This window comes from Sus scrofa, unplaced genomic scaffold (assembly GCF_000003025.6).
Source record: "Sus scrofa isolate TJ Tabasco breed Duroc unplaced genomic scaffold, Sscrofa11.1 Contig59, whole genome shotgun sequence".
NCBI classification, from domain to species: domain Eukaryota; kingdom Metazoa; phylum Chordata; class Mammalia; order Artiodactyla; family Suidae; genus Sus; species Sus scrofa.
In genome coordinates, this window is record NW_018085257.1 from 1,745,088 (window position 1) to 1,759,537 (window position 14,450).

A 14,450-nucleotide genomic window follows, 5' to 3' on the forward strand; every position below is an offset into this window, starting at 1 on the left:
TTCCAGACAAAGGCAATATAGCAATAAAGTGACTCACATCAATGTTTGGTTTCCCATTGTGTATAAAATTACCTTAATGCTATACTGCAGTCTATTAAGTATGCAAGAATATTATCCCTAAAAATAGTGATGTGTGTACCTTAACTTTAAAATACTACTTGCTGGAGTTCCTGTAATGGGATAGCAGAAATGAATCCACTAGGAACCATGACGTTGTGGGTTTGATCCCTGGCCTTTCTCAGTGGGTTAAGGATCAAGCATTGCTGTGAGATGTGGTGTAGGTCACAGATGCTGCTCAGATCTGATGTGGTTGTATCTTAGGCTGGTAGCTATAGCTCCAATTCAACCCCCGGCCTGGGAACTTCCATATGCTCTGGATGTGGCACTAAAAAGGAAATAAATAAATAAATAAATACTTCATTGCTAAAAACAAAAACAAAGAACAAAACAAACAAACAAACTAGCCATCATCTCAGCCTTCAGGGAACCAATGAAGGTGGTCCATCAGAGATCACAAATCACCAATAACAAAGTTAATAATAATGAAAAAGTGTGAAACACTATGAGAATTACAAAAATGTGACACAGAGACTCAAAGTAAGCAAACACTGTTGGAATGATGGTGACACACCGATTGGGACCTATACAGCACAGGGAACTCTATCAAGTATTATGTGATAATCTGTATGGGAAAAGAAAATCTGAAAAAAGAATGGATGTGTGTATATATAAAACTGAATCACATTGTTGTGTAGCAGAAATCAACTATATTTCAATAAACCTTTTTTAAATATAAAAAAGAAAAATGCACCACAAACCTTTAATTTGTTAAAAAACAAGCACCATCTGTAGAGCATGATAAAGCCAAATTCAATAAAGCAAAGTTCAATAAAACAATTGAGCACTTACTATGTCCCAGGCTCTGTTCTAAGTTCTGTGTATATTATATTAAGACAGGAAAGATTTCCTCCCTCATGAAGGTTAAATGGAAGTGACTTCTTAGCATTAGAAACAAAGGTTCTGAGAGGTGATATGGCTTGTCCAAGGTCACACAGCAATTTTGTTGCCAGGTAGGACTAACACCCAAGTCCTGATACCAGTACAAAATGCTTTCTCCCCCATTATTGTCACGACATTTCCCTTACCTCCCTCTGCTTTCATCAGTTTCTGTTCAGCAGGATGAGGCCAGAGAACTTCACATATACCAGGGATGCCCCTGCTGAATTCATCCATCTGGGCATCACAGATTGTTGGGACCTGCACATCACCCTATTCCTGGTCTTCCTGCCCATCTACCTGGTAAGCCTTCTGGGAAATGTGGGCATGATGCTTCTGACTTGCATGGGTGCCCAGTGCCACACACCCATGTACTTCTCCCTGGCCAAATTCTCCCTGCTGAATGCCTGCTATTCCTCAGCTATTGGCCCCAAGGTGCTGCTGCCCCTCGCCACCATTTCCTAAGCAGACTGTGTCCTCCAGATGTTTGTGTTTGCAGGGCTGGTGGATGCCAAGTGTTGCCTATTGACAGCCATGGCCTATGACTGCAATGTGGCCATTGGAAACCCTCTTCTCTACACCATGGCCATATCTTGGTGTCTGTGACTGGGCTTTCTGGGAGCATCTGGACTGAGCAGGCAGTGAGTGCCATGGTCCATTTGACCTTCACCTTCTGCCTGAGCTTCTGTGGCTCCCAGGAGGTGAAAATCTTCTTCTGCAATATCCCTCCACTGCTGGCCATCTCCTGAAATGACACCAGTCTGAATGAACCCCTGCTCTTTGCTATCTGTGGCTTCATCCAGACAGCCATGGTGCTGACTATTGCCATGTCATATGACTTCATTGCTGGCACTGTGATGTGCATGGGCTCGGTCAAGGGATCCCACCTCACAGCTATGGCCAGCCATGATGTACGGACACTCATTTTCATGTACCTGCACCCCAGCTCCAGCTATGCCCTGGACAGTGACAAGATGGCATCTCTGTTCTGCACCCTTGTCACACCAGCCCTCAACCCACTCATCTACAGCCTCCACAATAAAGAGGTCAAGGAGGTATGGAGAAGTACCTGGAGCCAGTGCTTCTGTGTGTAGCATGTGCTTGGATAAGAGGTCACAGCAGGCTGGCTAGGACTGACTCTGAAGAAATGAGACACGCTTCCTGGCCCCTCTTGCTGTGGATAAAAATGGATGTTCCTCTGTCTGGGTGTCTTAAATTTTTTGAGGGGCTGCAAAGGATGATAAACTGAAGTTTACAGGCAGGAGGCAGGAAACTTGAGTAATCTAGACCTAGCAACAAACCAAGATTAATTTGCTGTCAACTGCCTTAGGTTCCTCAATGTTCAAAAAACATACATTTCTGCTTATTATCAGGTGCAATACTTGGTTTACTTGTCATTTGTACTTTTATACTTTTTGTTTTCCTTTTTTACTTTACTTTTATTTTATTTTTTGCCACCTCTGCTGCATATGCAACTTCCCATGACAGGGGTCCAACCTCTACCTTTACAGCGACAACCCCAGATCCTTAACCCACTGTACCACAAGGGAACTCCCACCACTTGTACATCTAAGAAGCTGATTACCAGATATACAAGGTAAGAATATTGTGGCCTCAATCACCTCCAGATTTTTTCTCTTTTAAGGTTCTTCATAACCAGTGAGACTGCTCCTGCTCACCTTAACCCCAAGAGAGCATCCTCAGAACCTCTAATGCCAAATAATGGAAAAGAAATGGGTGAGGAAAATATCCCTTTTAGGCTACATATTCCATCCCTCAGGATACTAACCAGTACCAAAACATAAATGAGTTCATTCCTAAAATTCTAACAGTTGGATTAGAATTTGACCAAGGGTAGATTAATTTATGGCTCTGGTAGAAGTTAGGGAAGAGTGAAAATTGTAGTTATGGCTAGAATATGGTTAGGATATATCCCCAAGAGTGGGATTGCTGGGTCATATTTTAGTTCTATGTATAATTTTATATGGTACATCCATACTGTTCTCCATAGTGGTTATATGAGCTTCCATTCCCAACAATGGTACAGGAGGGTTCTCTTTTCTCTAAACCCCCTCCAGAATTTATTTTGGACTTAGTAAATGATGGCCATCTGACTGGTGTGAGGCAAAATTTTCCTTAAAAAGACACATGCTCCCGCATGTTCATTGCAGCAGTATTCACAATAGCCAAGACATGGAAACAACCCGAATGTCCATTGACAGATGGTTGGACTAGGAGGATGTGGTGTATATGCACAATATAATACTACTCAGCCATAAAAAAAAAATAATGCCATTTGCAGCAGCATGGATTGAACTAGAGATGCTCATACTGAGTGAAGTAAGTCAGAAGGAGAAAGACAAATACTGAATGATATCACTTATAACTGGAATTTAATATGCAGCACAAATGAAACTTTCCAGAGAACATAAAATCATGGAATACCTGTCATAGGCCATTGAGGTTAGAAGGAAATTGTCTAGGTCATCAAATGTGAAAAAATACATCTGTGTTATGCACTTGGCATAGGGGATGTATTTGTACTCAGTGTGCATGCCCTCAGCATCTTTGGGACACAGACAGAGAAAAAAGAGATGTCTGTGAGGGCAAAGTGGCTGAGGAAGACATACATGGTCATGTGGAAGTGAGGGTCCAGCCTGATGAGCAGGATGATGAGCAGGTTCCCCAGCACTGTGGTCAGGTACATGCCCAGGAACAGGGCAAAGAATATGCCCTGCTGTTCTGGGCACATTGGGAGCCCCAGGAGGAGAAACTCAGATACACAGGTCTGGTTCTCCCTCCTCATGCTGTTCTTGCCTCAGCTGGGAAATGAAAAAAGTGGGAAATATCAGTAAACATGCCGTAATATTATTGTCATGTCCTTCGTACTATGAAAAGTCTTAATTTTGGCTACATTGCACTTTACTTCTCTTAATTGTTGGTGAATAAATTAGTCTTTCCAATTCTGGCCTCAATAATACATCAAACCCTTACATTAAACTAGTTTTATTCCCAATGAAGCCAATAGACACTTATTCTTTATTCAATAAATAATTACTGAACAACAGCTTTTTCCCATATTGAGTACACAGGAATCAATACGAATTGAGATGTCTCTCTGTTCAAATGTACATCTTTAGATCAAGAGAGGTTTAAATCTCTGTAATTTTCTAAAATGAAAATGTGAAAAGGTACAAGATAAGAGGTATCAGTCATTCATTTCCTCTTAAAAAATATCAAACTCCTTACATATGTAAAGAATTACTAAATCTATGTCATGTGCTTTCAGGGTACTTAGCACCATTCTACATGTTTTGAGTCACTTCAAATCCCCTGTTATAAAATTTCCCAATCCAGGCTTCCAACCAAATATCAGTAGTTCCAGGCACTGTGTTTCACAAGTACTTTCGAATTAAATCTTAACAGTAGTGCTAATAAATATTCTTACGCATATTTTAAGCAGAAGAAAACAAAATTATACATTATTTAAATGTGCAAAGATAGACACAATTAAGTGCATCAGTTGGAATCACAACACACATCTGTCTGGCCAAGATCCATGCATTTAACCACTCAGCATGGAAAATACATCCTCAGTAGTTAAAATATCCAGAGAAACTCTATTTTGTCAGCTACCTATCTCCAAAATATTCTTAGCTAACTCCCACTAAGAAAAATTTATGACTCCTATTTATACATCATACAAAGGATTTTCACATGCTTTTACCTATCAAAACAGTAATTATATTTTAGGACTGCTTGGTACACAAGGCAAATCTATGTCTTCATTTTATAAATGTGTAAAGTATAGCTAAGGGATAAATTACTTACCTCAGGTGGCTTGGCTTTTTGATGGTGGTTTCCAGTTTAGTATTCTTTAGAAGTTAAGTTAGAGGTAAGGATTACCAACCACATAGCCCTGAAAAGGACTCAAGATGGAAAATCTCACTCAAATATAGGGACAGGAGAGCAAGTCCACCTCAGACTGAAATAAAAGAACAAATCTGACTCCATATTGGACTTGTGTCTTTTACTTTCACCTCTGTAAATCTATTGTTTTGCTACAAGTTAGGAATTTTACCTCTAGCCTGAAATATATAGAAGTGCCCATTCACACACATCTGATATTTAATGATGTAACACTTTCCCACTAATATGGTCATAAAAAGTTGCAGAACTAAGAATAACATTTGCCTCTTTGGAAGATTATAGGAGCATTGTGTCCCGACCTATGTGGACAGTTGTAAGAAGAAAAGATTCCAACACCAAGAAGTTTGCAGAAACCACCCATGTGCTAACCACCTTTAAGAAAAGAGAAGCCTGGATTTTAATTCAGGGAAGATGGTTCTTTGGGACACCAACTTCTTCATCTGCATGCTTTCCAAATACATACCTATTCCTTGTCCCAACAAATGGTCTTTCAATTATTGGCCTGTCATGAAGCAAGCAGTATACATTTGGACATAATAACAGGACTAGGATCTTGCTTGGGTCACTTGTTATTTCAGTTCATGGCCACCAAGGAGGACAATGATGACTATAGAGTCATGGATACTCCCTGACATATACTGTGTTAGTCCTCACAGAGAAAATGGAAGAGAACAAGATGAGTAGAAGCAACAAGAATCCTTGATTCAGGTAGGACATTGTGAAGGAGGCAGCTGGACCATGAGCCCTGGAAAGGAGCTTAGAATGTGACCTTGAAGATTGAGAAGGAACCTTTGGATGGACCTATTTTCTCAGACCTCTAAATGTCCTGATGGAGACAAGGGTGAAAGAGGAATCTCCATGACACAAACATGACATGGAGCAAGATAATAAAAATACCTCCTTTATACTGAGCACCAATTATGTGTCAGGCTTCTTGCTGAATAATTTGTATGCTTTTCTCACTTATTCCCCAAAATAACACTCTAATGTAGGAAGAGTAACTTCTTCTGCTCCTGTGAGGATTCATGACCCTCAGAGAATGGAATTCACTTCCTAAGATCACAAAAATATTTAATGACCAGAATGCGGATTGGGCCCCAGTCTGACACATCCATTAGTACACAGTTCATATCCATTAGTACATAGCACCTACTCAGGTGTAGAAATGAACCTGAACCTGATCACCAATGCAGTGATACAGCCACTGTTGAAAGATAGTTAAAGGATTATTTGGGCTCCTAGGCATTAGAATAGAAGTCCCTAAGTCTTGTATGTGAAACCACACTCATGTGCACACTTAAATTACTATATGTAATTTCTTTATCACCTATGATCTACAGGACAATAACCATGGCTCATGGCTCAGTTACACAAAGATTCAAAAAAATAATTACCTAAATAACACATGAGATGGTACACACAAAATAATCCATATAACTATGAATAAACAACTCTTGTATAACCTCAACAAACATAAAACTACCAAGGACACCTAAAACTCACATATCATATATGAACTCAGACTCTGAATAGAGATTGATACATGTAAACACGCATTGACCAGTGAACACAAAGGTTTTCCAGAAATCTTTTCCAGGAAAAGGTACATGATATAAATTGAGTCATTGGGTTCAGATTCAGAAGAACTGAGTCTGGGCTCTGCTCCTAATTAACTGTTGGCCCTGAGGAAATTAACTATCCTATTAGCCCTGCATGACTATGGAGGTTTCTGGGATCCTTCTAAGCTATACCTCAGCTTGGGTTCAAATATCTTATACTTCATTCTGTTACCTGAATCCTCACTTTCTGTCCAGAAGACCCAGGATCCAAAGAAAAATAGCAAAAATTGGTGGCCTGAGGACCTTACGGTCTCTCCTGTCAGTTCCCCTGCTTCAAAAATATATGCAAGGATATCTCCTTTTCTCCATGTAAAGAGACCCTGGAGGGAATCCAGCAGCATCCCCAACTAGAGAAGGAGTCCACTGGGGCAACTGCCCCTTTGGGAAGGAGGATGATTAGGGTCCACAGGGGCTGAGCTCCATCTGGTTTCACATGAGAAAGTGTCTCTGATATGAGTGGTACCTTAGGCTTCTGGTCAAGTCTCTGATGAGAAGTGGGAGTTCCCCCATTCCCATGTCCTCTGTTTCATGAGCACAGCTTCTCCCAAGGGCAGTATATGTCACAGGAAGTGGAAGGGCTTCTTCAGGTTCCCCACCACTGACACAGGCTTTCATTACAACACAAAGCCCCTTAAAATGTACACGTATCCACACTCCACTGGAAGGTGTTGTAGGGCATGGTCTATGCCTTGTTCAGGAGAAGGGGGATTGAATATAAAACTCTGGAAAAAAGACTTTGTGTTTTTGCCTACTAAGAGAGCATATGTGAGCAATTTATCAAAGGCCATTGAGACTCAATTTCTTCAAATGGACATAATTGCTCTCTTTACTTGAATTTGAAGGATGGTTAAATGAGAACTTAATGAAAGCTTACTGAAAGTTAAGGTTTATTGTCAAAGTCTTTGTATCACTAGAGATCACCTATGGTGATCATGTAAATGTGATTGGTAACTGTTGAATGAATTCATCAGTTCATTCATTCACTTACTCACTTAAATAACCATTAAGGTTCCCAGAAATATAATAATGATATATTCTCTAGAGACATAACAGTTAATAATATAAATAGAAATCCCTCTCTTAGAAACCTCATACAAGTGGGGAGAGTACATAAAATATTATTTATGCAAAATAAATGGCATGTAAATGGTGACAAGTGCTGCAGAATGCTGAAAATCATGCAAGGAACTATTTCGCTAAATACCCAGTGTAACAGAATTCTTTTTCAAGAACACAGAAACCCCTTCAATCAAGTGGCTCCCCATCTGTATGCTGGTTTACACCATTACATACTTATTAGATGGGCTAAAATTGAAATGACTGCCACTCTTGTTGTCACTGAATATAGGATGGAACTGGCACACTCACACACTGCTCATAGGAATACAAAACAGTTTGAACATTTTTTAAAAAGTTAAACATACTCTTAGCACATAACTAGGTATTTGTACAAAGAAAAAGAATGTGTATATTTACACATAGACCTTTCAGAATGTTCATACAGCTGTATTTGATAGCCATGTACTGGAAAAGCCCAGATGTTCATTAATGGACTTACTGTTAGTAAGTGAATGGACATACAATATAGCCCAGGAAACTATACTCAATATTTTGTAATAACCCCTCATGGAAAATAATATCAAAAGAATATATGAGTTCCCATCATGGAGCAGTGGACGTGAATCTGACTAGGAAACATGAGTTTGTGAATTCGATCCCTGGAGCCACTCAGTGGGTTAGGGATCTGGTGCTGCATGAGCTGTGGTGCAGGTTGCAGATGCAGCTAGATCTGGTATTGCTTTGGCTCTGGCATGGGCCAGCAGCAACTGTTCTGTTTCGACCCCTAACATGGGAACCTTCACATGCCACATGTGCAGCCCTAAGAAGACAAAAGACCAAAAAAAAAATTAAAATAATAAGAATATATAAATTGTGTGTGTGCATAACTTAACCACTTTGTTTTACACTTGAAACTCACACAACATTGTAAATTAACCATACTTCAATAAAAATAATGTCAAAGTAAAATAAAAGATAAACAGAAACTTTTAAAATTAAAAATAAATAATTAAACTTTTTATATATATAATGATTTTTAATTTTTTTCCATTATAGCTGGTTTACAGTGTTCTTATAAAATGTGAGTGGACACAACAGCAGTGGTACATACATACAATGGAATGCTACTCAGTAACAAATAGAAAGAGCTACTGATACACAGTAGAATATAAAAGAATCTGAAAATGATTATGCTGAGTGAAAGAAGGCAGCAAGAAAAGATTACACACTATATGATTCCACTGAAATAAGCTTCTAGGAGATTCTAACTACTCCATATGACAGAAACAGATTAGTGGTTTCCCTGAGGACAGCTGGGACGAGCAAAAAGAGTGCAGGAGTATAGACATCAGGGAAATTCCTGATCTTGATGGCTGTGGTGATGGTTTCATGAGTGTATACATATATCAAAACAAGTAAAATGGTATACTTCATTTTTTTACCTTTTTTATAAATGTATAGTTGATTTACAATGTTGTGCCCTCTTCTGCAGCATAGCAAAGTGACCCAGGCATGCATATTTACACACACACACACACACACACACACACACACTCCCTTTCTTATATTTTCTGCTATCATGGTCTATCCCAAGAGACTGGATATAGTTCTCTGAGCTGTACAGTAGGACCTCATTGCTTATCCATTATAAATGTAATAGTTTGCATCTATTAACCTTAAACTACCTGTCCATCCTTTTCCCCACTGGCAACCACAAATCTCTTCTCTATGTCTGAGTCAGCTTCAGTTTTGTAAACAGGTTCATTTGTGCCTTATTATAGACCCCATATATGTGTATCATATGATGCTTGTCTTTGTCTTTCTGACTTGCTTTACTTAGGATAAGAATATGTACTTGCATCATGTTGCTAGAAATGGCATATTTAATTCTTCTTAATGGCTGAATAGTATTCCTCTCTCTCTCTCTCTCCCTCTCCCTCTCCCTCTCTCTCTCTCTCTCTCTCTCTCTCTCTCTCTCTCTCTATATATATATATATATATATATATATATATATATCTCACATACCTGTATCCATTCATTCATTTATGGTCATTTTGGTTTTTTATTTCCATGTCTTGCCTAATTTGAAAAGTGCTTATTTGAACATAGTGGTGCATGTATCTTTTTGAATTGTAGTTTTATCTGGATATATACCCAGGAATGGGATGGCTGGATCATATAGTAGTCCTATATGCAGTTTTCTGAGTCAAATTATATGTTTTAGCTCTATCAAGTTTATTGTATATCATTTATACCTCCAAAAATCTTGGTGTTTTTAAAGAAACAATAACAAAATCAAGTATGGTCATGTGATTCTTCTATTGAATCCTTTCCAGAGGGTTCCCAAATCAGACTGAGAACCAAAAAATAAACTGTAATGGTTAATTTTATATGTCAACTTGGTTAAGCTACAGCACCCAGATATTTTTGGTCAAACACAATTCTAGATAATTACATGAAGGTTTCTTTTCAGATGAGATTAACAGTGTAATCTAAAAAGTCTGAATAAAGAAGACTGTGCTCCATACTGAGGGTGGGCCTCATCAATCAGTTGAGGACATTAAAAAAAAGAATGACCTCCCATACAGAAGAGATACTTCTGTCAGCAGCCTGTCTTCAGACTCAAACTGCAACTTTTCCCTGGGTTTCCAGCCTGCAAATCTACATTGCAGACTTTATACTTGCTAACTTCCAAAATTATAATAGCAAATTATTTAAAATAAATCTCTCTCCCTCTCTATCTCTATTTTTTCTTCTTGTTTGGCTTCCCCATGGCATGTGGAATTTCCCAGGCCAAAGATAATATCAGAGCTGCATTTGCCACCTACACCACATCTGTGGCAATGACATCCTTTAACCTGCTGCAGAAATGTGACAATCCTTGTGTGACAGTAAGAACTTCATGAATCACTCTTTCTAATACACACACACAAACACACATACTACACACACCGTATTTGTTCTACTTTTCTGGAGAATCTTGATGAATACACATACCATGACCTAAAGTGCCTCCAAATCACTGGTATCTGAACTAATCACCCACCATCCCTCCTCAACTTAATCCCATCCTGTTACAGTGGCCCCATTAATGTCCCTGGAATTGGCCAGGCACCATCTCATCTCAGAGTTTTTCTAGGTGCTGATCTCCATGCTTTTGCCCACATATCACCTTGGCTGCCTTAACTGCCATCACTAATGTCTTTGGATATTACCTTCTCAATGAGCTCTACCTAGACCATATGGTATTTAATTATGAACCACAACCCAGCTCTCTTTCTTACCACCCCCCTTTATTTTTGGAGGTTTTGGCACACCTATGGCATGTGGAAGTTCACAGGCTAGGGCTCAAATCAGCCTGCAGTAGCCGGGCTACACCACAGCAACAGAAACACGGGCTCTAAGCCATATCTACAACCTATACCACAATTCACAGCAATTCTGTATCCTTAGCCACTAAGCAAAGCCAAGGATCAAACTCATGTCCTCCTGAATAATAATCGGGTTCATTACCACTGAGCCAAGATGGGAACTCCTTCCTCCACAATTTTTATGGCTCCGTTATTCATAGACAATTTTAGCTTCAAAAAAACTAGAATGTATTTATTTCATACATATAAACCCATCTTCTATAGAATTTTCATCTCAGTAAAAAAAGGTGACAATTTTATTTATTTTTTTCTACTATAATATTTTAATTATTATAATACTTTATTTTGATAAAATTTCAAGATTTTAATGAATACATTTGATCAATGTACTGCCCTTTTGAGCTATTACATATCATTAATATCATTATTTATAGAACACAAAGTCCCCAACATTTTTTTTTTCAATCATGACAATTTTAAAAATAAGAAAACTTTATGGTGTTTTAGAAGGTTAAAACCTTGTATGGAGTAAAGGGAGCATAATGAGCTGGATCAGGAGCACTTGAATGTAAACTCTATGAGGTGATATATTTTTTTATATGTATTCCCAGAATATAGGACATTGCCTGACACATAGTGGTAATGCAATAGATATTTTGGTATATATAAATTGTAATTCATGCATTATGATTTTTCATATTAAAAGTGAGATTTCTGGGGAAAAGACAAACTCATTTCCAAGATTAAAATTAATCCAAGAGCTATAGACTGTTCTAAACATAAACATCTAATTTAGGGGGGAAATTAGTCTTCCTGGAATGTGGAAATTTTGTAATTAGATTGACTATTGTGTGCTCTTCTATTGTCAAATCAAAATCAAATTAAAGTTTATTTAGGTTTAGAAAATGAACAGAAGTACTTTGTTAACTTGATACTAGATTGAGACGGTAAGAGTTTGGGGTTTTTCTAAATCTAAACATTAGAAACTTAACTGAATGGTTGTAGCTTTGGAAACTATGAAGCCAAGACATGGAAGCAAACTCAATGTACATCAACAGATGAATGATAAAGAAGATGTGGTACATACTATAATAGAATATTACTCATCCATATATAGAATAAAATAATGTCTTTTTAGCAACATGGATGAGACTATAGATTACTATACTAAATGAAGTAAACCATACAGAGAAAATCATATATCATTGGATATTGTTTTTATGTGGTATTTAAATAAATGATACAAATGAGTTTACACACAAAACGGAAAAAGATTCACAGATAGAGAAAATAGTTACCAAAGAGGAAAGGGGGAAGGGACAAATTAGGAATTTTAGGAAAACATATCCACACTACAGTATATAAAGTAGATAATGAACAAGGACCAAATGTATAGCACATGGAACTACACTCAATATTTTGTAATAACATATAAGGGAGAACAACCATAAAAATATATACCTATAATATATGTAAAATTGAATCACTTTGCTCTACACCTGAAATTAATACAACATTGTAAGTCATATGTGTATGTATATCACAGTAATTAATCAATTAAAAATTGGAAAACCAATGGCCAATAGCTGACCATAAGACTTCAAATGTATACATATATATATATGATTATGTATATATATAATTATATATATATATAATTTTAAAACTGTACAAAGCCAAATGTCATAATAACATATGAAAAAAAACCAAAAATTTAAAAACACATACAGATACAAACAGAAGAGTTCACTGTTTTCAAAACAAAAAATTAAGTGTGTGTTGTTGCAAATGATATACTTAGGGTTACAGAAGAATTAAAAGACAAGAGATATGACTAAAAGGAAAGAGATTGATCCAGTAACAATCACCATTTAAAGGACAGTTAGGAAAGTATTAGAGACATGAATGACCAATATAAATGTTTAAGGCATTTCTGACAAGGTTAGTGAGTATGTAATTACATGGTTAGCTGATTCTCACTTGGCAAAAAGATTATTGTTTCTGAAAAAACTCCCCAGAGCTAATGTCATGTCTCTGTTCCTGAGGCTGTAGATGAAAGGGTTCAGCATGGGGGTGACCATTGCATACATCACGGAAGCAATGATGTCTTTGTCATGGGACTGGCCTGATGAGGAGGAAAAGTACACTGCCATCATTGTCCCATAGAACAGAGACACCACAGAGAGGTGGGAGCCACAGGTGGACAAGGCTTTGCAGATCCCTTTAGTAGAGGGGACCCTCAGGATGGAGTGCCCTATGCATCCATAAGAGACCAGGATGCCACTCAGTGGAAGAATGAGTCCCACAGACCCTACAGTGAATATGATGAGTTCATTGAGAGAGGTGTCTGAGCAGGACAGCCTGAGCAGGACAGCAAGGTCACAGAAGAAGTGAGGGATGATGTTTTCATCACAGAAGGACAGTTGAGAAAGGAGGAGGGTGTGAGTCAGGGCAATGGCACAGGAGAGGAGCCAGGATCCAGCCAACAGACACAGACACAGCTCCTCCCTCATGATGATGGTATAATGTAGAGGGTGACAAATGGCCACATACCTGTCATAGGCCATCACTGCAAGAAGAAGGTTATCAATGCAAGCAAAAATTATGAAAAAATACATCTGTGTTACACACTCTGCATAGGGAACGGATTGATCCTGAGTCTGCATGTTTATCAGCATCTTAGGGACAGTGACAGATGAAAAGGAAACATCCGTGAGGGCCAAGTGGCTGAGGAAGAAGTACATGGGGGTGTGGAGGTGAGGGTCCAGCCTGATGAGCAGGATGATGAGCAGGTTACCCAGCACTGTGGTCAGATACATGCCCAGGAACAGGGCAAAGAACAGGTCCTGTTGCTCTGGCTGGATGGGGAGCCCCAGGAGGAGGAACTTGGACACGCTGCTCTGGTTCTCCCTCCTCATGCTGATTTTCTCTCTTCTGAGAATGAAGAGCAGTCAGAAATTCCAAGAATTTAGCCGTACTGAGCATATCAGTTATCAAGTGTCACAAGGTTTCTCAGAATGAGTATGTCAGTGTACAGACAGATCTCCCTGCACAGCACTCACACACTGATGCCTCATCCAGTCTGGTGAAAGCAACACAACTTGATTTGTCTGGACACTGACTCTATCACATGGAGAAAATATATGACTTCAATCAAAACCTTCAGTAGATATAAAAAACAGCTCATTATCTTTTTTACAATGTGGGAATATTATGATAGACAGTAGGGAGGGAGTAATAAATAAGCACAGTCCTTCCAATGGCTCTATATTCAGGCTGCTTATGTGCTTTTGTCTGTGTTGCACACACACACACACACGGATGGATATTATATACGCAGTCACACCACTTAAGCATTATTTGGTAGATTAATGTACCATGTACAAAAAAAGTGGTCAACACAGAAGTTAATTTTTATTATTAACATGAGTATAAGAAATATGAAAGAAAAAAAGATAAAAAGAAAGGAAAAGG

The 14,450-nt window shown here is 38.4% G+C and overlaps 1 protein-coding gene and 1 pseudogene across 1 annotated transcript; one reads left to right on the forward strand and one right to left on the reverse strand.

The window, feature by feature from the left end:
- The first annotated feature begins 996 nt into the window (after window positions 1–996).
- Window positions 997–2,262, forward strand: LOC110258957 (annotated as a pseudogene).
- A 10,482-nt stretch (window positions 2,263–12,744) lies between these two features.
- LOC100519758 (olfactory receptor 1J4-like) lies at window positions 12,745–13,988 on the reverse strand. Its single transcript, XM_021082270.1, has one exon. The coding sequence runs from the start codon at window positions 13,892–13,894 to the stop codon at window positions 12,953–12,955; it is 942 nt and encodes a 313-aa protein (XP_020937929.1). The 5' UTR covers window positions 13,895–13,988; the 3' UTR covers window positions 12,745–12,952.
- Window positions 13,989–14,450: the final 462 nt, after the last annotated feature.